Below are 26,445 nucleotides of genomic sequence, written 5' to 3'. Positions count from 1 at the left end.
GATTGCGGTGTCTCTTTCTGAGTGTTTGGGAGTCTGGAATCTGAGATCCATGTGCGTGTTGTATGAACATCCAGGACCCCTTCTCCTTGATGTTTCCAGCAAGCGTCTCTCCTCCTTGTCCTAATTAAGTCATCTTCCTGGAGAAGGAGTTCCACTGTTTCTTTCCTTCTCTGTCTTCTATAAAACAGTCAGAAAATATTTTAGAAATTGATGGTTTTATAATGAAACAGGGAGTATTGAAAATAAATTAAGTAAGCAATAAGCTCAAATAATTTAAAAAGAGAGAAAATGTACTTGGGAGAGCAGAAATAAGAATTAATGAAAATTAAAAATATTAAATAAATAAGAAGAAATGATTCATAAGTTTTGTACTAATAGTAATAACTTCTTGAAAGTCCAATGAAATTCACAGACATCTATGAAAATAATCTTCAGAGTAATCAGGTAAAGCCTAAACAAGTGTTTTAAAAATGATTTTTTTCTACATTCTGAAAAGCAAACATGAAAAACAACACAGTTTTTACAGATATACAACACAGAGTGACTTATATATAAAATGACCTTAAAAACATATTAAACATGTTATAGTACTTAATATCTAAGTAAAATATTGTGAAATTTAACAGAGAATTCAATCCTCCCAAAAGTACCTTCATGGGAGATTCCTCAACTAACAGGCAGTCCTTTAATATGATGATTTATGCAAAATATTGAAAGGAAGAGAAATATCCAAAAGTCTTGAAAGAAAAAAATAATTTTGATATGACAACTCTAACAAAGGTAATAACTATAAATCTCACTTTAAAAACTAAATCATTTCAAACAAATTGAAGTGATATATTAGTTAAATGACCAAGCAGACTTGATTCTAGGAATGTTAAGGAATGTTAATTATTTGTTTTGGATAATGGAGTCAGAGGAAAAAAATATATACAATCATCTTGAAAGATGCCAACGTTGTCTTTGATAATATTTAATATATTTTTTAAAAAGCAATTCTTGTAAAATAGTTCAAGTAGACTTCTGACCATGATTAAAATGATTTACCTCAAAGTAACTGCTAACCTTATGTGTATCTGCAACGCACTGAAAAATTATCTAATAAAAAAGTACAGAGGAAAAGCTTATCAATGTGGGTAATTAGAAAGTGTCTTATTTAGCATTAGACAAACAAGTACATAAAAAAAGATCTACATATTCAAATAGAAGGAGTAAAATTATCACCACAAGCAGATCTGTTTTACTATCCAAAAAATAACAAAAGAATCCCCTGAAGTAAAAAGGGAAAGGAAGGAAATCCATTGTAATTAATATAAAATTTAATGCAATATTAAAATTTATAAATAACTGATTAATTCAATTTTTAAAAATTATTTGTGATTACACAATATCCAGCTAGTAAATATTTTAAGTAAGTGATCATTCACAAAGGAACCAAAGGTGTAGCCTTCAAATTTTTAATGCCATTGTGATAGCAACCATCTGATTGTTTTATTCTAATTTATTTCCACTTCTGATTATAAGAACGGCTTCTTTCCAAGTGATGTGTTCCCCCTAGTGGCATATTAGCTTCACCACAGGAGTTTGCAGCTCTGGCTGCTGGAAATTCTTGAACTCAGAAAGTATACATACAAATACATAAGCCAGGTCTAGAAAGTATCTGTGACATGCAAGCTTCATGTTTCAGTGAAGTAAGTTTGCTCTTGCTGTCCTCCTGTATAGAGTTAATTCAATCATTTATTCAATTGTTAGTTGATTAAAAATTTATTGAACTACTCTGTGTCCAGGCTTTCTTTTACATCAGGCTACAAAAGCAGGATTAATCTATGTAATATTTTTTTCATTTGTGTAAAAATTTTAAACATATGCATGCAACTAACATTTAACAGCTGTAGATAAGAGCATTTTTATGATAAATATTTAAAAATCATTCAATATCACACATGGTAGAAGAATCCCAAAAGAAGGACAAAATGCCACACAAGAATTTTTTTTAACATTTCTTTTTTAGATTGCATGAGATAGTCACCAGAATGGTCTATGAATGTGAGGGTTTCCCAGCTTTCCACCAAAGCACCGAAAGAGAGCTACCTTTTGTAGCCTACTGTGTCCCAGAACCAGGATAAGCATTTGCAATAGAGTGGCTAAGCATAAGAGCCTGTTTGTTGTGCATCACCTCAAGAGTGGAAAATCGCTACAAGAAGACACAGAAAGTAAATAGCAAATAATAAGAGGAAAACATCACGGATATCATCACAATATAAGAATATTGGCCTTGACTCTAGGATCTCTGAATTCTATTGCATTGAGCTTCAGATTTTTTAGATATTTCCATAGGGAGATTAACAAGAGAAAAACATTTAAGGATAGAGAAAAGGGTATGAAGGTAAATATAATCAGTTTTACGAAGTTTACAATGTCACTCCTTTCAGAATTTGCAGTGATATTTCTTTCGCATGGATGTACCCAGATATTAAGAAACATGCTTGCCATGGTAAGATTAAAATGGAATGAGACTAATAGACCTAACAATAGGACCAGAATTACAATTTCAACTCTATGCTTCAAGTGAAGAAACGCAGGATTTGAAAAATTGACTATCATGAGAAAATAAAAGAAGGTGAGGCTTCTGGCAAGCCAGATGCTAAAACAATCGGCCACAGTTCCAGTAATAGCAAATATAACGTTCTTTGTACTCATCTGTAAAGATAACTACAGCTCTTCTATATAAACCTTCTCGCCATTATTACCAAAATCAGACAAATTGTGAAGATAGCCAAAGCAGTAAGGATTCGAAGAGCCCTTCTGCACATTGAGCCACTTAATGCAGTTCTCCAGTATAATGAATCTATTCTCTAAAATTCCAATTAGGAATTCTCTATTTATTATTATAGTGAAGAGACTATGTAAGCCATTTAGCATGGCTGCAAAGAAAGAGCTCCAATGCCTAACTGCAATGCTGACAATTCCTTGATCTACCACATGTCCATGGCATACATACTTATTTTGTGATGTACAGTTAATTTCTTCCTTTAAAAAAAAAAAACCATAGGCTCAATATGAAAGCAGAAAGCATAAAGGTGTACTAATGAAAGGCCACATAGCTTTTTTCACAGAAAGATTATTTTGCCCCAGCCAGCTAGCTGCACTCTGATCCAGATATTGTATGTAAAGTGAAATTTCTCACAGTTGATAATGAAAGAAAAAACTGAATTTTCATTTGTTAATAGGCAAATAACAATTCTCTGTCATCATTTTGCACATTTGCTTTATCTAATCTCTACACAATTTGCTCATTAATTTTAATTGTTATCAATGATATTAAAATGCAGTGCATAGAACTTTAACATATAATAAATATCTAAATTAGTAGATGGAGTGTGGTGAGCACTAAAATCATCTCCACTGAGGAATGCTGAGGGAAGACTGAAGGGATATTTTCATAGTTTATCCAAAGATCTTGTAATTCAAAGCATTCAAGTTTCCTAAATGAATCCAGAGAAGCTATAACCCCTAAATGCTGAGTGCTGATAATTTACATTTATTTATCAATGAGTTGTTTGCCAGTGCCTATAAACACATAACTTGCAGAACAAACTCGTGGGATTATTGCCCAGAAGTGACTGCAAGAGCTCAAGAAATCATATGGATTCAAAACCACTGATTTTCTAAGAATTAATTATTTCTTCCTTCATTTATATTTATTCAGCTTCTCCTGTCATTTAAAAAATTAGATATCAAAATATTCTTAAAACATAATTATTCTTGATATTCTCTAATACATAACTGAAAATATCCAGGAAACTTTGAGAACCATTTATAGGGCTTATGAAATCTGATAGAACTCTATATTAATTCCACAAAGCAGTCTCTTAGTTAAAGCCAAATATGGACAATACTGAGAATGCAGATGGCCATCGGCACAGCATGAATAGTCCTAATTTTGTGCTTCTTCACTACTCGGTGTTACCCACTTTCCCATAGTTATCGAAGGCCTTTGGGTTTTATTCAGCTTCTCTACACCTCTGCTGAACGACGTCTGCTCTATGGCTGTTACTCCAAAGTAAGTAAGCACAGGTTTCCTAAACAACATGGTGGACTTAAACTGTAATATATTCTTATTTCTCAAAGAAAATTTTTAAAGCAATAGAGAAGCAATACATTAGCAAAGCCCTATAGAATTGTCAATATTATCCTCGAATTTGGAGGGATCCAGATTGAGAAGTTAAGGAGGCAAAAATAAGAAATTTTAAGGATAGGAAACTTGAAGGATAGAAGCCCCAGCACATGACCCAGGCAGAGGCAGGATGGGCATTACAGGCTTGGATATTGAGCTGAATTTGAGGAATACACCAACCCCCACAATAATGTAAATGAGGTAATAGAGTAGGCTCAAAAACTGAACTTTCATGATGAGGAAACTGAACCGAGGCCCCAGGAAAGGCAAAACTCACCTCAGAGGAGCTCTCTCTGTTATTGCTTTCCTATCACCCACCACACACACATACACACACACACAAACACGCAGGTGCACACGAATACACACACCCCTGCAGCATTCTGCCCTTAAAAACTTACTATTGGGGAAGACAAGCCAGTAAGGTAGATAAGACAACAAGAATTCCTAAATATTTCATTCCAGTAAACATAAGGCCCAGGCTAAGATCAAAAAATAAGAATAGGAAATAATGAGATTTGATTCTTCTAAAGTTGCAAAGAGGAGGTTTCTAAGAATTCATATTTGTCTGCAGTTTTTCCTCCTGCACTGCTTGTGATACGTCACTTGAGGTATACTTGACATGCAATAGGTTGTACATATATAAAGTGCACAAGTTCATGCTCATCACATGTGAAGCCGTCATCACCATAATCAGGTAACAAACATGTATATTACCCCCAAAAGTTTCCTTTACGATCCTGTGTTACTCCTCCTGCTTACAGCTGCCCAGTCTTTATCAAACCCCCAGTTCCCAGGCAACCATGGATCTGCTTTCTGTCACTATATTTCCAAATTCTAGAATGGTATATAAATGGAATCATACATCACTGTCTTTTCTCTGTGCCCACAGATGCCCGTTTCTTTCTCTTCTTATAAAGACACTAGTCATGTTGCATTAGGGCCTCACTGTATGACCTAATTTAAACTTAAATACCTACTTGAAGGCCTTATTTCCAAATACAGTCACATCTAGAGTATGGGCTTCAACACATGAATTTTGGAGACAAACAAGTCAGTCCATAACAGTCTTCCTGTTTAGTAAATAGCCCTCGTCTTTTTTTAAGAGGAGCAGGGAATGATATTATTTAATTCAAACTCCAGAATAAATTTTTAGCAAAGAATTCACTTTATAGTTACATGCCTTAGCCCATGTAAAATGAATCAATTGTCTTCTGGTATAGAATTTTTTGATAAGATTTTTATGTTACTCAAATTGGGATTATTTTCTCCTTTTGGAGATTACCTCTCATTACGTTCCAGTTACTTTCTGAATTCCAACTTGCCTCTAAGGTTGCAATTTTATTCCTGTCTCTGTCTCTGTCTCTCTCTGTCTGTGTGTATATATGTGTACGAATATGTATATTGTATTTTATTAAATATAGAATGCATAAACTGGAAGACATATCACTGTTTTCATTAACAAATATTGTATTTTAATTGGCCAGAGGAGAGGGAAAATATGATCATCTTAATAAACAGCAAAAAAAATTTGATATATTTAACGGAGATTTTATTATAATACCACACAGAGAAAAATAAGAAGACAAAGATTCTCTCTGAAGATTATTTTTAAAAGAATTTATCTCAAAGCTAAAGTCAGTATATTTATTGTTAAAACACTAAAAAACACTTCATTTGCAAAGATAGCAGTTATCGCTTCAATTACTTGACACTTTGAATGTTCAAACCATTTCATTATACAAACAGACACAAAAAAAAAAAAAAGAATTCTAAGTACTAAAATGAAGAAGTAAAATAATCATTAAAAATCACTACATGCAGATGATAAAATTTTCTATCTGCAAAGACAGAAGAATGAACAAAGCACATGATAGTTTAGTAAAACAGCTGGCTTCTAATTCAACAAACAAAGCCAATTACTTTTTTGTATACACATTAATCAGGTACTAAATATTATACAAAAATTAAGTAAATTTAATATGATACTAAAATTTCATATTATTTTATGTGCTTTATCTACCAGATTGAGATGTAGTTTTAAGCAGCCTATTTTCAGTAACTGTGTCACACCCATACAATACACATATACATTATAGGTTTCTCATTTAAAAATCTCAAAAAAGGTTAATTATTGATACAAAATTTGTATTATCTGTTTTTATTAGAACTCTTTATGGCATTCACATTCTTCTGTGTATGGTAAATATACATACTTTCTTATATTGTAATTTGTGATAGTTTGAATGGTGTTAATTCCAAACATACCTTTGTAAAATTCACAAAGTTATATAAAAAGAAAGAAACTTGAGGAAGTATAAATTGATATAACGTACAAGAATTTCTTAGGAACTATATTTTTCTAATATATTCAAGGTGATTCCCTAAATTCTCTATGGCCTGAAGGCTCCCCGTCTTTGAACCTGCACGTCAGCCACCGCAGCACTGACAGAAAGGCCTGTCTCAGCTTCTTGTTTCCAAGAATCAGGACACATGAGTGACCTGAAGGATAAGACATTGTCAATACTTGGCAAAAAATAAAAATTAGATTTTCCTCCAACAATTCAGAGATCCAAAGTTGTAGGAAAAAAGACACAGAGAAAATGGCGTAGAGTAGGAGGGAAGTGACCACAATTTGTATGACTTTTCTGTGGACCTTGGTGCTGGCGTCTCCGGATCCTTTGACAGTGTGGTGCATCTTCTTGAGATGTTTCCACAAGGAGAAGGTGAGCAGAAGAAAATTTGCCAGGGACAAAGTAAATGGTATCAAAAAGAACACAGTGCTGGTTAATAAAACAGGACTGGAAAATTGTGCAAAGTTATTTGAACCAGAACTGCAAGTTCTGTTTCCGCTATCTTCATTGATCCTGGCATTTATATGGACGTTTATCAGTGCAATATTTAAAAACAAAAGAACCAAAGTCACAAGAAGCAGCACTAAAACCGCCTTTTTAACTTTCCACTTCAGGTAGAGAAAAATCGAGTTAGAAAAATTGGCTATCTTGAAACAATAAAAAGTACTGAGACTTGCAGCAAACCAGACACTAAAATGATTGGTCACCGCCCAGGTATTAATAAACATTCTTAACATTTTTTCAGTCAAAAATAAAGCTGGGTGAAGCACAGATACATACCAACTTACAAATATTAACCAAACCAGACCAGTTCTGAAGATTGCCAAAGTAGTAAGAATCTGATCAGCTAAAGCGATCTTTCTTCTCTTGACCCAATTGATACAGTTCACCAGCGCTATGAAACCATTTCCTAAATTTCCAATTATAAATTCCACAATGAAAATGAATGTTAATATGCTCTTTATGACACCACTCATTGCCTGTAAGAGAATACTCCAATGTCTAATATCACTGCTGAAGACTTCTTAATGCATTCATCTAAAATGCTATGTATATCTGATTCTTGAAAATTCAATAATATAGTCCTTTAAAAAAAAAAACTCGTGTATATATTGTTAAACCAGCAACCACCAAGATTTGCTAATCACTGGGTTTATAGCTTTCTTTCTTCATGAAAATCTCTGTATTTCCCCAAACAGCTCAACTGAGCTTCATCCAGATGCTGTGTGCCTTATACACAGTAGGCTGAAGTCTTTTGTAGTTGGTGACAAAGGAAACACTGAATTCTCATTTGCTAACATGCAAATAAAGATATATTTATTTTCATTGTTTTGGTTTTTTTGGTCTTATCTACATACTTTGGAGAGAGAAGTATCATTACAAAAATTGGTATATGGAACATCCTAAGCACTGAGATTTTTTACATACTTCCGAGCTTGGGTGGGGAAAAATGGGAAGATGATTATTAAAGAGTACAGAGCCTCAGACAAGAGGAATAAAATTTGTTTTGCTTTTTTGAGATCTATTGAACAGCATTGTGAATTGGTTAACAATACTGTATTGTACATTAAAAAACTGCTGAAAGAGTAAATTTCAAATGTTCTCACCATAAAAAAGATAGGTATTTGTTACCTATCATTTGTTAATATATCATTTGAATATGTTAATTAGTTTCATTTAATTATTCCACATATTCATAAATCATAACATCACCTAATACGCCATAAATATATGCAACAAAAATATGTCAATTTATAATAAAAATAAAGAAAATAATGAAAAATCCAATCATTTTTTAAAGGTTAGGTCTGTAAAGGGGACATATTCATAGTTATCCAAAGCTCCTCCCAAAAAGTAGCAGAATTTTCTAATAATTTTGTGGAAGACATTATTCCTAGAATGCTGGGTACCTAAAATAGTACTTTTCTATTATTTTACTTTTTACAAGTATATGCACATCAAACACGCATGCATGCACACACACACACATACTCAAACACATATGTTTATTTGGGATCCAAATCTTTTTCTCTTTTCACTTTGATAATTCAGGCTTTTTATTTTCAACATTTATTATGCATCTAGTTCATGTTTAGTACTGTGATAGTTTTAAACACATTTAAAAAGACTTGCAAGTTTATATTAAAGAGTATTCCATGTAAATATTTTGGAAACTTTGGAAATATTTTTTCTGGACACGTGAGAAGAGGTGGAAATCTATTTGTTATCTCATAAAGCAGCCACTGTGTTTCAATGAGTTTGTCCACAAAGCAAGAATCCTTATTCTGTGCCTCTCCCCTGCCCAGTAGGGCACATTGGTCCATCAGCACTAAATACCTTGACGTTTTTTCCACATGCATTCATTCTCCCAGCAACGTGTGCTCCATGATCCTCACTACAGGCACCAGTCTAGACAAAGGATGACATACTGTCTAGCCAAGATGGGGAACTAAGCAGCATGGCACAGTCATTCTTCTTCAATTGCTATAAAAGTAAGTAAAGTGAGCAAAGCACCAATGAAACAAATTCAGCAACAGTTACCAAAGAAAGTAGAAAAATATGCATCATAAACTTCAAAGATGACAGAGAAAGATGTAAGGTATCACTGTGAAGAACTGATCCCTCACCTTCAGTCCCCTGAAGCAATGCTGAGCAAAAATAAAATAAAATAAAACTAAAATATCTTGAAAATTACCTTACATTTAGTCAACAAAACCATTGAAGAGGCAAATTCAGCTAGCACGGGCAAATATTAAGGAAAAATCCCTAAGGCTAGAAGTACAAACATACTATCCTTGTAGAGACAGGAAGGTCACCCTGGCCTGGCTATGTTCAGGTAACAAAGATGAGGTTGGGAAAGAAGACAAAGAGAAGTACAAACCACTATGTTCAATGCTGCTGATAGAGCATGCATGACGAAGACTAATAATTGGTAACACAGACTCACTGGTGATCTTGCAAACATTGGATTCAATGAAGTGCTGACAGCAACAGCCATGTTGGAATGGGTTTATAAGCCAGTAGTTGAAGAGGCTTTATACTTTTATAAATACTTATAAAACAAGAGAAAAGCAGAGTTGGAAAGCTGATTCCTGAAGTCAGCCTTTGAATTGTCACCAACTACAAAAGACTTCAGCCTACTGTGTATAAGGCATACAGTATCTGGACAAGGCTCAGTTGAGCTGTTTGGGGAAATACAGAGATTTTCATGAAGAAAGCTACAAACCCAGTGATCAGTTCTCAGAACTGAGCCAATTCAGAGAACCAGAGTTCGGTAATTGGAAGGGAAGCTTAAGTTCCATTGAGAAAGGATGCCGAGAATTCACCACAAGAATATCCAAGATGTATTCATATGATGCTTAGTCAAACACTTGTAGCCATTACCCAGATAACAGTACCCAGAGGAAAGGACACAGCATACATACTATCTGAGAGTTTTAGGTATGGGGCCTGAACTAACACTAATATCTGGGTACCTAAAAAGACACTCTGGTCCATGGGATGGAGAATGAGTTTTTGAAGGTCAGATGCTACCTAGAGCTTTGGCTCATGACCATCCCAAGGTGGACCTAATGAGTTTGTCATTATCACCTCTCTCTGAATGTGTAATTGAAATGGATAGATTCAGCAGCTGACAGAACTCTCATATTGTTTCCTGATCTGTATACTTAGAGGCATTATTGTAAGGAGAAACAAGCGGAAGCCTCTGAAACTCATCACTCATGGCAAGACCAAGATGAAAAAATAATAACTGCATTCTTCAAGAAATAGAATCGATCACTGACACCACAACAAACTTGAAAGTTACGGGGGTCGGGGTGGCAGTCCTATTCATGTCCCTATTGAGCTAACCCATCTGGTCTCTGCAAATACCAGATAAATTATACCACGAATTGCAGATTACCATACACTTAAATTGCACTTGCAAATGCTCTCCAGGGTGTGGCATATTCACTGAGCAGAGCATAGCTTCTGGTAAATATAGTAAGAATAATACCACTGCTTCACTGTTTTGTGTCAGGGCTATGTCACATCTACTTTCAGTTTAGTTGACATTTTGCAAAACATCATTCAATATATTAATAATATTACATTAAGTAGTACCCATAAGCAAAAAGTAGGAAGTTCCTTAAATATAGTAAAATACTATAACATTGAACAGAAATAAAATACCAGAAGAAGAGATAAACCTCAGCTGATTCAGGAATCTAAAACACAGATGATGTTTTTAGGGGTGCAGTGGTCCTGGTCCACTTGTCAAGGCATCCTTTTTAAAGTAAATAGCTTCCAGGTTCATCCATGTCCCTACAAAGGACACGAGCTCATCATTTTTATGGCTGCATAGTATTCCATGGTGTATATGTGCCACATTTTCCCTGTCCAGTCCATCATTCTCAGCAAGCTGACACAAGAACAGAAAATCAAACACTGCATGTTCTCACTCATAGGCAGGTGTTGAACAATGAGAACACATGGACACAGGGAAGGAAGCATTATACACTGGGGTCTGTCGGTGGGGAGTTGGGGAGAGATAGCATGGGGAGAAATGCCAGATATAGGTGATGGGGAGGAAGGCAGCAAATCACACTGCCATGTGTGTACCTATGCAGCAATCTTGCATGTTCTTCACATGTACCCCCAAACCTAAAATGCAATAAAAAAATAAAATAAATGAAGTAAATAGCATATTGCCCTATATATATTTCCAATCACTAAAGAAAAAGCACAGTGTTTGGGGGGACTATTTGGATTTGGGAGACAACATATGCCACATTTGAGGATATTGCTCTGACTTACTAACACTTTCCCTGAGGGCTACTGGTCTCAGGTGGAACCCAGAACAAAAGGCAGCTCTACGGCAGATACAGGCTCTGCCCCAAGCTGCTCTGCCCATTGTGCCAGATGATCCAGCAGAATTCAGAGCTGCTAGGGGCATGCACAGTGGGCATTATAGGACTCTGTGCATATCTCCGTCAAGCCCATAGGAGAGGGGAGAGCAAACTCCTAGAGAATTAACGTAAGACCATTCCCTCTTCAGCAAAGGAGTGCCCTCTGTCTCTAAAACAAAACAGCAGGTGCAGAACATTAATGCAAGCATAGAGTCCCTCTAAGTACAAGCCCTTCTAAGCATAAGACCTTGTGCAACTGCTCATGTCATATACTTATATGTCATATGCCAGCCATGACTGGAGGGCATGAGCACATCTGAGTGGCGCAGGGAGTGAACTGTCCACCATTCCCCTGGCCAACACTTTGCCTGACCCAGATTATCCTTCCATTTTAGACTTGAACAGATCACCACACAGTGGGCATGAGGTCTGAATTTCATAACCACAACACAGGGACTGGATGATGGAAGGCAGAACAGCAGAGATGGTAGTTCTGTCTTAAGAAATCCCTGGCCCAGGGGAAATGGAAGACAGATGACAGCTGAACAGATACATTCTCCCTACTCTTTCTCTTCCATAGGCTAACGCTGGCTGTAGTTCCCCCTTGCAACTCTTATGGAAAAGTATTGGGAGCCAAGTGCATGTATCTGATGACCACCACCCTGTGTCTCTCAACGCATTGTGAAGCGGATACTAGCAGTGTCATAACATAATCAACACACATTGTTTTACATTTGCTCTTGCCTCAATTTCCACATGTCCCCACCATTGCTGCCCTGGACTTACCTTTCAAGTAAATGTCATTACTTTAATATCAGACATTGTCTCTAGCTCTAGACCCCTGAGGCTAAGATATTCATTCAGTTCTATAAATACAGTTCATTCACTTTTCTGTAAGTTTACAATATGGCAATTAAAATATTTATTTAGGAAGGATACTAAATAAAACTATATATAAACATTGTAGTAAGATGTTTGGTAATTAATTGAATTTTCTAAAATCAAATGTCATTTCTGTTTATACAATAACCAGCTAGAAAATACCATAATACAAATATATCATTCACAATAAAAATACATGCAAATATACAAAAATCTTTCCTATGCTTTTTAAAAAGTACTGTAATAGGTGCTATCTGATTTTCATGTTCTACTTTGTCTTCACATCACACATCTGATAATAGCTTCATCAAGTCTATATTATAGTGATATTTCCCCTAGAATTGTCGAATAGCCACACTTTTGCTCTAAGAAATGCTTCTTCTTGGATAAGCATGTAATCTTAACCTGAAAGCAGAACAGAAAAATTCATGCCACTATAGATTTTGTGATGACTTTCATTTTCATTGGTTCACCATCACAATGCACTTAATTTACTTATGTATTCACCAGTTTATTTGTTCATCAAAATATCATTTTTGAACACTTATTCTAGTGCCGTCTTTTATGTCTGGGGAGTCAACAGTAAGCAAGTTCTGTATGAGCTCTGGTTTTATTGGACCAGGAAAGATGTGTGATAAGCAAATAACTAAATCACATGTAGAGATCATTTATCTCAAGCTTTAGATAACATTGTAAAAATTTTATAACACCAAGAATTAATACAGTCATGTAGAATCTGTTTGTTGAACACTGTTATACATTTCCTTACTATAATAGAAGTTACTATTACTAAATATGTCAACATACTTTCTCTCATTTCATCGCCTACAAGATTATAATAAAATATATATTTAAGACATTTTATATCATCAATACATAGATTTGATAGATGACATTTTAACATTTGCAGAAAGTTTCCTTTCATTATGTTCGATAATTTCTATACCATATTTACACTGATTTTTTTTGACATGGGAAAATTTGAGTTCTTTCACACAACATTTAATAAGCATTTTAAATGTGGAAGATAAAGGAGATAATTGGCAAGTCAGAGGCTCTGAAGTGAGTTAGAAAAAAACTGAAATATTCGACATCAGATCTCTACTTAAAAAAAGTTTTTCTTTAATTCAAAAACTGGAAGAAATTGTATATTTAACTGCCTATTGAGATGACAGCACTGAAGAAGTCATAATTACGTTGCTTTCTTCATTATTATTATACAAATTTTTTTCTTAACTGTTCACATACTTGCATCTAATCTAACATTCCTCAGTACCATTTATGTCAGACATATACAAAATGTATTCTAAATATATTTGTCACCCTTGAATTTTATGGTGTGAATCGTTTTCTAACAATAATTCTGTTTACCTTAAACTAAACATAAATTATAATTCATGATGGAATAAAAACTACCCCAAAGATAAAACCTCATTATTGATTTAGAATTAAATGTCCTTATTATCCAAAAATTAGATGTTCAAATAATGATAGTCAAGCACACTGTGGTACATATATGTGGAACAAATCACAGTGGAAAGGAAAAATGATTTCTTGACATAAGCTGTCAGTTCTTAAAAATTATAAAGAGAGATCATAAATTTTTCAAATAAAACATGATCACAGGAAATGTATATGTGAAATACACATAATTTCATAATTCTGAGGAACTTATCATATTTTGTATAATTTGGCAGTTTGGAAAAAAACTGATTAATATTAAAGGTGAAGAAAAATAAGGTTGGCTAAATTGGCAATCTTGAGCAAACAAAATGTGTTGAGGCTAGTAGCAAGCCAGATGCTGAAATGGTTGGTTACTGTCCAGACATTATAAACAGTAATTCTTAATTCTAAACTATGTGAAGCTGGATTCAACACAGTTGAATACCATTGTAACAATACTATCCAGAGCAAACCAACTTGGAGAGAATTTTATCAGCTGAGGAGATCTTTTGTCTCTTTGCCCAGCCAACAAAATTTACCAGTGCTATGAACCCAATGGCAAAATTTCCAATAGCAAATAGGATCACTACAAGAATTGAAACAACAACGTGTAGAAAAGTTATCATATCTGAACAGAAAAAAATACAAGCCTAATATCACAGATTGTAATTTCTTCAATGGCTTGACCTTAAAATTTATTTATACCTGATTTCTTTACGTGTCATAACATTCTTCTTACTTTTAAATACTGTGACTGTCAAATAAAAATGCCAGCTTATGCTAATGGATGAATTTAATACTGTCTTTATGGAAAACATTCTTATTTTCAAAACATCTCAAATTAACTTATTCATTCCATGTCTGTTCTTATAATTGGATGGAGTTATTTGTACTAAAGTTGAAGTGAAACCTGAATATTCATTTGCCAGCATGCAAATAAAGACATATTCTCTTTCACTGTTTTGAAATATTTTGCTTGTCTAACCTATACATAATTTGTGTTCAGCAACTCTGGTTGTTAGGGAAATTTTATCACTCAGTAAATAGTACATACAGTAAATGTCTAAATTGTTAAAGGGAGCTTTGAATCATCACCTATAATTGATTGATTTTTACACTAGATTTAAATACATAGAATCCAAATATTTTTATCAAAATTATCCAAAGTGTTTTTGAGAAACACCGAAAGGCCAATATACCTTAAAATCTGGTTGTTGCTAACCAATACTTTTTATGAATTTATTGTTACCAAGCACACACACACACACACACACACACATATATATATATATAACACCCCTCTGGGATAGAAGGAATTACTTTGTTAAATTTCCAAAATGGAAAATGAGTTTCCAGGAGGTCATCCTGGTGAAATTAGTCCTATTTTCCCACTCAGCATTTTCAGCCCATACAAAAATATATATCAAACATGTGTCTCCCATGCTTCAGCCGTTAGTAAAGCTACTCTCAAGTCTATCTGATGTTTAAGTATATATTACTTCATTAAAATATTTATCGATTTTATAAACGTTTCCAAGTATTACACCTTATGATATTTCATCTTGCAATATCCTCCCACCACAGGCAAGGTAACTACCTTGCCCCTGGATTCTGAGTTCACTCACATAACTTATTTGATGAACAGAATATTGGTAGAATTTAACAGGGATTTGAGATTGTTTCTACATTACTCTGTTGCATTTATCAGGAACATTCCATTTATCAAAACATTGCCTGGTTACTACACTGTTCCCAGAAGGAGAAAAGAAACAAATGGAGTCAGATTGTCCCTGCCTGATCCAGCCTAAATTGGTGAAACTTTAGCTCCAAATGCAGAACTTGGCCCATCTCAAACCACCAGAGTCATACACCAAATTCATCTTAGAAAAACTGAATCCAAAGACATGGAGAATCAATATCTAATGTAGTTTTAAAAATGGTAAATACAACAAAGTATCATAAACACTTACGTAACCGTCATGCAGGGCAAGACATGGAACATTGCAAAGAGTGTAGGTCCACCTCTATGCTACTTTTCAAGCCCCTAACATTTCTTCACATCTCCTGAGGTAAGCAATACACATAATTTATGATGATCATTTACTTGATTGTCCTTATACCTTACCATCTAGATATGCAACCCTAAACTCCGTAACATAGTTTTACCTACTTATTATCATATGTAAATGTAGTCCTGTGTGTTCTTATTTATGGCTTCTTGGACTCAACATTATATTTCTGAAAAATTTTTAATACTTATTTTATTACATTTTAGGTTTTGGGGTACATGTGAAGAACATGCAAGATTGTTGCATAGGTACATACATGGCAATGTGGTTTGCTGCCTTCCTCCCCATCACCTATATCTGGCATTTCTCCCCATGTTCTCCCTCCCCAACTCCACACCCCCTACCATCCCTCCCCTAGTTCCCCCTGACAGACCCCAGTGTGTGATGCTCCCCTCCCTGTTTCCATGTGTTCTCATTGTTTGAAACCTGCCTATGAGTGAGAACATGCAGTGTTTGATTTTCTGTTCTTCTGTCAGTTTGCTCAGAATGATGGTTTCCAGGCTCATCCATGTCCCTACAAAGTACACGAAGTCATTGTTTTTTATGGCTGCATAGTATTCCATGGTGTATATGTGCCACATTTTCCCTGTCCAGTCTATCATTGATGGGCATTTGGGTTGGTTCCAAGTCTTTGCTATTGTAAACAGTGCTGCAGTGATCATTCATGTGCATGTGTCCTTATAATAGAACGATTTATAATCCTTTGGATATATACCCAGTAATGGTATTGCTGGGTCAAATGGAATTTCTATTTCTAGGTCCTTGAGGAATTGCCACACTGTCTTCCACAATGGTTGAACTAATCTACACTCCCACCAATTGTGTAAAAGTGTTCTTATTTCTCCACATCCTCTCCAGCATCTGTTGTCTCCAGATTTTTTAATGATCGCCATTCTAACTGGCGTGAGATGGTATCTCAATGTTGTTTTGATTTGCATTTTTTTCATATGTTTGTTATCTGCATAAATGTCTCCTTTTGAGAAGTGTCTGTTCATATTCTTCACCCACTTTTTGATGGAGTTGTTTGTGTCTTTTAAATTTGTTTAAGTTCTTTGTAGCTTCTTGCTATTAGCCTTTGTAGATCTTTGTAGATTCTTGATATTAGCAATCTACCCATCTGACAAAGGGTAGCTTGCAAAAATTTTCTTCCATTTAGTGAACCTGTTGGCAGAAACTCTAAAATCAGGAAGAGAATGGGGGCTTATATTCAGAAATTTTTTAAAAAAGGAATGTCAAACCAAGAGTTTCATATCCAGCCAAACTAAACTTCATAAGTGAAGTAAAAATAGGATATTTTTCAGACAAACAAATGCTAAGGGATTTTATTACCACCAGACCTGCCCCACAAGAGGTCCTGAAGGGATTGATAATCATAGACAGGAAAGATCATTATTGGCCACAACAAAATCACACTTAAGTACATGGATTAGTGTACTATAAAGTAACCACAGAAATCAGTCTGCATGATAATCAGCTAACAACATGATAAAAGGGTCAAATCCCCACATAGCAATACTTACCTTGAATGTAAACAGCCTAAATGCCCCAATTAAAAGGCACAGAGTGGCAAGTTGAATAAAGAAGCAAGGCCCAATGGTATGCTGTCTTCAAGAGACACACTCACATGCAATGATACCAATAAGCTCTAATTTAAAAGATGGAGAAAAATCTACCAAGCAAATGGAAAATAGAAGCAGAGTTCCTATTCTAACTTCTTTGTGTGTGTATGTTTTGTTTGTTTGTTTTGAGTCAGGGTCTCACTCTGTTGCCCAGGCCATAGTGCAGTGGTGTGATCTCAGCTTACTGCAACCTCCACCCCATCATTTCAAGAAATCCTTGCAACTCAACCTTGCAAGTAGTTGGGACCACAGGTGTGCAACACCATGACTGGCTAATTTTTGTATTTTTTTCTTGATAGAAAGGTCATGAACAATTTTCAGGTAAAGACATACACACAGCCAACCAACATATAAAAAATGCCCAATATGACTAATCATTAAAGAAATGCAATTCAAAACCACAATGAGATACCATCTTATATCAGTCAGAATAGCTATTACTAAAAACTCAAAGAAAACAACAGATTCTGGCAATGTGTGGTGAAAGGGAATGCTTTTATACTGGTGGTGGATATGTAAATTAGTCCAGCAATTGTGGAAATTGGTATGGCAATTTTCCAAAAAACTTAAACCAGAATTACCATTCAACCCAGCAATCCCATTATTGGATATATATCCAAAGAAATGTTAATTGTTCTATGATAAAGACACATGCACGCAAATGTTCATGACAAAACTATTCACAATAGCAAAGACCTGGAATAAACCTAAAAGTCCATAAATGAGAGACTGGATAAAGAAAATATGGTATATATACAACATGGAATACTATGTAATCATTAAAAAAACAAGATGATGCAGCAACATGGGTGGAGCTGGAGGCCATTATTCTAAGCCAACAAACACAGAAACAGAAAACCAAATACCACATGTTCTCAATTATAAGTGGGTGCTAAATATTGAGTACATGTGGACACAAAGAAGCGAACACATGATATCAGGGTCTATGTGAACAGACAGAAGAAGGAGAGTGAGGATCAAAGAGATATCCATATCCATCAAGTACTCTGCTTATCACCCAAGGGGCAAAATAATCTGTACACTAACCACCTGTGACATGCAATTTACTTACATAACAAACCTGCACGTGTACCCCTGAACCTAAAATCAAAGCTAAAAAAGAAAAACACTGCAAAGTGAAATGAGATTTCTCTTTAAATAATGTAGTATTGGAAGCCTCAATGATTCAGTGATATTGGAGGAGTGACAATGTTTAGTGTTGATACCTGAGAAAGAGTAATCCAAGAAGAAGGGACACAATCATGAAGTCCCTGAGCCAATGCTTGTCATATTCCAGAAATGACACAAAGGCCAGTGTTGCTAGCATGCGATGAGCCAGGTGTTTCAGGACAGACAGGCAGACAAAATCAGATCTTTCAGATGATTATAAGATTTTGTAAAGATTTGGTCTTTACTCTGAATTAGATAAAAGCCATTGAAAAATCTGGAGCAGAAGAATGGCACGATCAAATTTGCGTTTTCACAGGCTCTGGTTGCTACCTTGAGAACACATCAGAATAAAAGGATGGGCAGAACTAGAAAGAATAATTAGAAGCTGATAGCAAATATCCTTTCAAAATATGAAGAAGCTTATATGAGTATGGCAGAGTGATGACAGGGGATTGGATTCTGCATGTTTTTGAAGATAGAGTCAACAAAATTTGCTGATGTCTTAGAGATGAGTTCTGAAAGAGAGAAAATGTTGACTCCATTTTTTTTTAGTCTAAGCATCTGAAAGTCTGAAGTGGTTTTTAACAGCAGAGGGAAAGACTATAGAAGAAACAGATTTGAAAACTGGAGGGAAGATCAGTATTTTGATTTGGACATGTTAGTTCAAGTTCTTGTTAACACAACCAAATAAAGATGTCAAATAGTCTATTAGAGAATGGATTCTGGAGACCAGGGTTGAGATCTGAGCTGAAGGATTAAATGTTGGCATCATCAAGACACAGAAAGTAAGTAAGACCATGACTAGATGAACTTACCTAAGAAATGGGAGTAAAAAGAGAAGGAAAAAGACATAAATTTAAACTCTTATTTCATATCATCCACAAAAATTAACTCATAAGTAAATGATCATAGAGAAAAACTTAAGAAATGAGATATTGACAGATACTGAGACATTGTACAAAATGCAAGAAATAAAAAATGGGTTAGTAAATCATAATTCTATCTATGAATTACTTTGCTGATATCATTATGTAATTATATATAGATTATTATATACTTAAAATCTTCTGCCTATCAATCTATCAATATCTACATTGCTATTTTAAATAAAACTAAATTGGATACAGAGTCACCATAACTCTAAATAGGTAGAAATTCAAGTAAAAACATTATTGTTGCTCCCACCTTCTCCCTAGATTTTTGGTCATATTATTTTTAAATGTAACTTTGACATTTGAAGAAAAAAGAGTTTACATAATTTGTCATATGTAAATAGATGTACATAAATACATAATATATATGAATATGTAAATGAATAACCTTATTCCTCTCTATTGAACCGTTTGGCTAAATTATCAGTAAGGGGAGTGCATGAAATCACCAACAAAACAAGCATGATTGATTAAAGATTATAGAATTCAGACCTTGGACAGTGTGATATTTTCAGTTTAAAGACAAGGGGGAGAACTAGCAAAGGAGACTGAGAGGTGGTGCCCAGTGAACAAGGATAAAATCAGAAGACGGCAGCATCTTCAAATGCAAATAAATTACATTCAATACTGCTAACAGAGCATGCAACATGAAGACTAACCATTGACAAGGCAACACACCTCACTGGTGATCTTACAAATGTCAGATTTAATGGAGTGGTGACAGCAACGTCCTCACTGGAATGGGTTGAATGGCCAATAGTTGAAGAGGCTGTGTACTTTGCTAAATAATTATTAACAAAGAGGAAAACAGAGTTGAAAAAGCTGAGTCCTGGGGTCAGCCTCTGATGTGAAAAATCAAAGACTCTCAGCCAGTTCTCAGAACTGAGCCAATTAGAGAAGCAGAGATAAATGACTGAAAGAAATCTTAAGTCCTCCTGATAATGAACAATGGAGGTGGTGTTACATTTTATATTCCTATTCAGTCAACCTTTCTGGCCTCTTCCAAAACCAGATGGATTATAGAATGAATGCACATTAGCAGAAACTTAAATTGCACTTGAAGATGCTCTCTAGAATGTGATATCTTTACGGAGCAGAACGTGGTTTCTGGAACTTTGTATGTGGCTTTTGATTTGATGAATGCTTTTTAATCTAGATCCATTGTGAGAGAAAATCAAAACAATTTGTTTGGTGTGGTAAGAACAAAACCACTGCTTCACTGTTTTATGTCAGGGCTATGTCACTTCTGTTTTCAGTTTAATTGGCATTTTGCAAAACATCATCCTAACTCAATATATTAATAATATTACTTTAATTGGTACCCATAAGCAGGAAGTGGTAAGTTCCTTAAACATAGTAAAATAGTATAAAATTTAAAAAAGTAAAATACCAGAAAAAGAGATATATAAACTTCAGCAGATTCAGGGACTTGTAATACATAGTGCTTTTAGAGGTCCAATGCTCCTGGTCCTTGTGTCAAAACATCCTTTTTAAAGTAAATGGCATGTTGTCTGGTATATAATTCCTCTCACAAAAGAAAAGGCACAGTGTTTTGGGGCCTATTGGGATTTTGGAGTCAACATATTCCACATTTCAGGATATTGTTCTGATTCACTATTGGAGTTTCCAAAGGCTACTGGTCTCAAGTGGAACCCAGAACAAAAAAGAGTTCTATAGAAGATATAGGCTCTGGCCCAAGCTGTTCTGCCCATTGATAATGCAGCAGAACTCAAACCTGCTAGAGGCATGCATAGTGGGCATTAGAGGACTCTGTGCAAGTCTATGACAAATCCATAGGAGAGGGGAGAGCAAACCCCTAGGGAATTAATGCAAAACCATTTCCTCTTCAGCAGAAGAGTGCCCTCTGTCTAAAAAACAAAACAGCAGGTCCAGAAGATTAATCCAATCATAAAGCCCCTCTAAGCATGAATGCCTCTAAGCACAAGACACTGTGCAACTGTGGAAATCATATGCCCATAAAGCCAGGCATGTTTGGAATACATGAGCAATGCAGAGTGGTACAAGGAGTAGACAGTATTGGACACAAACATGTGCTTCCTCAGATTCACTGGACTGTCTCCTTCTCTCTTGGCCAGGACCTTGCCTGATCCAGATCATCCTTCCTATTGGGGCTTGAATGGATCACCACACTGTGGGATGACGTCTGACTTTCATAACAGCCACCAAGGGACTGGATGATGGAAGGCAGAACAGTAGAGATGGTAGTTCTGCCTCAGGTGAACCCTGGCCAATGGGAAATCGACAACAGAAGACAGCTGAGCAGATACATTGTCCCTCCTCTCTCATGTCCATGGACTCGTGCTGGCTATGGTTTCCCCTTGTAGCCATTCTGGAAGTGTAGTGGAAGCCAAGTGTACACATCTGATGACCACCATGCTATCTCTCTCACCTTATTGTGAAATGGCCACAACACAGTCACATACACACAACACATTGTTACAATACATCACAACACATTGCTTGACATCTGCTCTTGCCTCAATTTCCATGTGTCCCCACCATTGCTGCCCTGGTCTTACCTTCCAAATAAATGTCATCACTTTATATCAGACATTGTGTTCTAGACCCCAAAGCTATTTATTCAGTGGCATAATTATTATTGATTCATTTTTCTGTGAATTTATAATATGGCAATTAAAATGTTCATTTAGAAAGGATATTAAAATATTATATAAAAATCACATTTTAGTAAGGTCATTGATAACTAAATTTTAAAAAATGAATAGCTATTTTTGTTACATAATAACCAGCTAGAAATATCACAATACAAACATATCATTCACAATTGAAAAAATATATGCAAATATCCAAAAATCTTTTATGTGCTTTTTTTAAAGGTATTGTAATAGGTGCCATCTTATTTAGATGTTCAACCTTGTCTCCATCCATATCTTTCATCTGATGTAGTTGAATTGAGGCTATATTATAGTGATATTTCCCTTACAATTATGGAATAGCCACACTTTTATTCTGAGAAATGTTTCTTCTTAGATAATCCTGTAATCTCAACCAGAAACCAGAATAGGAAAATTCATGCAACTGTAGATTTTGTGATGTTTCATTTCTCTTGGTTCACCACCCCGAAATATATAATTTATTCATGTATTTACTAATTTATTTGTTCATCAAAATACTTTTGGATATCTATCTTTTGTGCTATCTTTTAAGTCCTAGGAGTCAACAGTAAGCAAGATCTCAATGATCTCTGCTTTTATGGTGCTTACGGTGTACCAGGAAAGATGTATGATAAGTAAATAACTAAATCAGATGATTTATCTAAAGGTTTCAATAACACTGTTAAAATTTCATAACCCCAAGAATTAACACAGTCTGTAGAATTTACTTGTTTAAAGCTGTTATATATTTTCTTCCTATAATGGAGCTTGCTGTCACTTAATATGTCAACACACTTTATCTCACTGCATTATTTGCAACTAGATTATAATAAAACAAATATTTAAGTCATTTCCTATCATCAATACATAGATTTCATAGATGTCATTTTAACATTTGCAGAAGGTTTAATTCAATGATTTTAATAATTTCTATACTATTTTTACATTGATTATTTTTAAGTAATAAAGATTTGAGTTCATTTATGTGATGTTTACAAAGAATTTTAAATGTGGAAGTTATTGAAGATAATTGGCAATTCAGGGACTCTCAGGTGGTTTAGAAATAAAACTAAAATATTTGACATCAGATCTCAACTTCAAAAAAGGTTTTCTTCACCTCAAAAACTGGAAGAAATGACCTTTCTAACTGTATATGGAGACTTATGACAGCACTTGAGGTCATCAATGTGTTTCTGTCCCAATTACAGAAATGACTTTTTTCTCAGTTGTTCACATATTTGTATAAAATTGAATATTCCTCAGTACTGTTTACAATAGACATATACAAAATTTATTCCAAATATATTTTTCATCCTTGAATTTTATTGTGAGCATAGTTTTCTAACAATAATTACTTGCTTTAAACTAAACATAAAATTAGAATTCATGATGAAATAGAAACTACTCCAAAGATAAAACCTCATTATTGATTTAGAATAGAATTCTCATACCATCCCAAAAACTAGATGTTCACATAATGATGTTCAAGCACACTATGGTACACATGTATGATACAAATAACAGTGGAAAAGTGCAACATTTTGTGAACTAAGCTGTAAGTTCTTAACAATTATAAATGGAGATCATAAATTTTTCAAATAAGACATGATAATATGAAATGTATATGTGAAATACACATGGCTTCATGATTTTGAAAAATTTCTTACCATATTTTCTATAATTTGGCAGTTTGTAAAAAATGATTAAGATTATGTTATTGTCACTGTCTCTTAAGAGTTTCATATACACATACACATGCATATATGGATACTTTTTTAGGCTAACTTTAGGTAAAAGACTTTTCTAGGTCTACTTTTGGAAATTACTGAAAGATATACACTACAAAAAAGCCAGCAGAAAGTATAAAATGTTCCAGACACTATCAGTTTGTTTTATCTTGGAGACACACGATGTCCCACTTGTGAACCCAGAAATTTGAGAGTTTCTGGTCTTTTACTCAGCACCTACTCTGACACAAAATCAAAAGGAAGGTCTGTTTTAGCTTCTTGCTTCCCCAAATTAGGATGAATGAATGAAATGAAGGACATATAATTGCAGTAATTTGGCACAGCATGAGGACAGGTTCATTCTGCAGCGTGCTTCTAAGATGCCAAATTGACGTGGTTAGGGACAGAAAATAAATAACAAATAACAAGAGGAAGGAGATCACAGTTTGCAAAGCTTTTATGTGGACCTTGATGTTGAGATCTGTAGATCCTTTGCCATGGAGCTGCATCTTCTTGAGATGTTTGCTCAGAGAACAGATTAACAGGAGAAAAGATGTCAGGGATAGAGTAAAGGGTATTAAGTTTGTAAGTGTGCTTACAGTCATGTCAGACAGATGCGTTGTATCACTCAATTTGATCTTCCAACTCACATTTCCTTCATATTCTTTTGTCCACACACTCTCATCCATGTTTAACATGACAAGATGACAAACCAAAAATAACAAAGCCCCGAATAGCATCACTGGAATGACACTCTTAAGTCTCCTCTTCAGGTGAAGAAAAATAAAGTTGGAGAAATTGGCAATCTTGAACAAATAAAATATGCTGAGGCTAGTAGCAAGCCAGTTGCTGAAATGGTTGGTTACTGCCCAGGCATTATAAACAGTAATTCTTGCTTCTAAACTAAACAAATCTGGATTAAACACAGTTGAATACCAATGTAGTAATATTACCCAGAGCAAACCAACTCTGGAGACCACCAGAGCAGTGAGAATTTGGTCAGCAAAGGAGATCTTTTGCCTCTTGACCCAGTCAATGGAATTTACCAATGCTATGAAGCCATTAGCAAAATTTCCAAGAACAAATGTAACCACTACTAGAATGGAAAAAATAATGGGTAGAAAAGTTACCATGTCTGAACAGACAAAAAGACAGAAAAAATGAAAGCCTAACAACACTGGCTGTGATTCCTTTAATACCCTGAGCTTAAATTTTATATGCACCTGATTTCTGAATCTGCAGTAACATTCTTTTTACTTTCAAATACTGTGACCAGTGTCAAACAAGAAAGTACCATTTAATGCTAATTGATGAGCTCAAAAAATGTATTTATGGAAAACATTCTAATGTTCAAACAGCTCAACTTAACTCATTCATTCAATGACTATTCTTGTTAGAGACTGGAAATATTCAACTGAAGTTGAAGTGAAGCCTGAATTTTCATTTGCCAGCATGCAAATAAAGACATATTCTCTTTCAATGTTTTATAATGTTTTCCTCGTTTCACATCTCCATAATTTGTGTTCAGCAACTTTAGCTATTGGTTATGGAAATTTTACTACATAGTTCATAAAGTAAATGTCTAAATTCTTAAAGGGAGATTAGTCATAACTAGGATCATCACCATGACCAATTTTATGCTAGATTTAAATAGACAAAATCCAAAATTTTTAATCCAAATCATCCAAAGTTTTCTTGAGAACCATGGGAAGGTCAATACACCTTAAAATCTTATTCCTGCTAACCAGTACTTTTGTATGATGTTATTGTCAACAAGCTCATAAAACATACACAGACAGACAGACACACACACACACACACACACACACACACACACATACACACACCCCTCCAGAAAAAAAGGAATATCCAAAATAATTTACAAAATGGAAAATGAGTTTCCAGGAGATCATCCTGGTAAAATTAGTCCTTTTTTCCCACTCAGGGTTTTTAACGCATAAAAATATGTCAAACATATCTCTCATGCTTAGACCTTTGATAAAGTTACTCTCGTCTATTTAATGTCTAAATATTTGTTATTTTATTAAAATATTCATCACTTTTAGAAATATTTCTGAGTATCAATTCTTTGACATATAATCTTGCAGTATTTTATCACCACAGACAGGGTGACTACTTTGCTCCTGGACTCAGGGCACTCACATAACTTGCTTTGATTAAGAGAAAATTGGTAAACTTCACACAGAGATTTGAGATGGCATCCACACTGAAGTTTCTTTTTCTTTTCTATTTATTTTGAGAACATCACCTGGCTACTACACTATTCCCAGAAGGAGAATGAGAAAATAATGGAGTCAGTTTGCCTCTGCCTGATCCAGCCTAAATTGGCCAAAGTCTAACTAGTTCCAAGATGCAGAACTTGGCCCATCTCAAATTACCAGAGCCATCCACCAAACCCAGCTTAGGAAAGCCGAATCCAAAGATATGTGAGATATCAATATGTAACGTAGTTTTGTAGAGGTTGCAGAAAAACCTAATTGATATAGGTACTCTGCTAAACCAAGAGTGTGGGAAATATGTCCACCC

At 34.8% G+C, this 26,445-nt stretch overlaps 2 protein-coding genes across 2 annotated transcripts; both read right to left on the bottom strand.

Moving 5' to 3' along the window:
• Nucleotides 1–6,548: 6,548 nt before the first annotated feature.
• TAS2R14 (taste 2 receptor member 14) lies at nucleotides 6,549–7,508 on the bottom strand. The gene has a single exon (XM_017518152.1). The coding sequence runs from the start codon at nucleotides 7,506–7,508 to the stop codon at nucleotides 6,549–6,551; it is 960 nt and encodes a 319-aa protein (XP_017373641.1).
• A 15,976-nt stretch (nucleotides 7,509–23,484) lies between these two features.
• On the bottom strand, nucleotides 23,485–25,188 carry LOC108295826 (taste receptor type 2 member 45-like). Its single transcript, XM_017518158.2, has one exon. The coding sequence runs from the start codon at nucleotides 25,029–25,031 to the stop codon at nucleotides 24,129–24,131; it is 903 nt and encodes a 300-aa protein (XP_017373647.1). The 5' UTR covers nucleotides 25,032–25,188; the 3' UTR covers nucleotides 23,485–24,128.
• Nucleotides 25,189–26,445: the final 1,257 nt, after the last annotated feature.

Source organism: Cebus imitator, unplaced genomic scaffold (assembly GCF_001604975.1).
Source record: "Cebus imitator isolate Cc_AM_T3 unplaced genomic scaffold, Cebus_imitator-1.0 Scaffold660, whole genome shotgun sequence".
NCBI classification, from domain to species: Eukaryota; Metazoa; Chordata; class Mammalia; order Primates; family Cebidae; genus Cebus; species Cebus imitator.
This window is presented reverse-complemented; position numbering and strand designations above follow the sequence as displayed.

What these genes read in the sequence shown, in the direction of transcription:
- TAS2R14 (XM_017518152.1), bottom strand. Translation starts at nt 7,508, where the DNA reads ATGAGTGGTGTCATAAAGAGCATATTAACATTCATTTTCATTGTGGAA.
- LOC108295826 (XM_017518158.2), bottom strand. Translation starts at nt 25,031, where the DNA reads ATGGTAACTTTTCTACCCATTATTTTTTCCATTCTAGTAGTGGTTACA.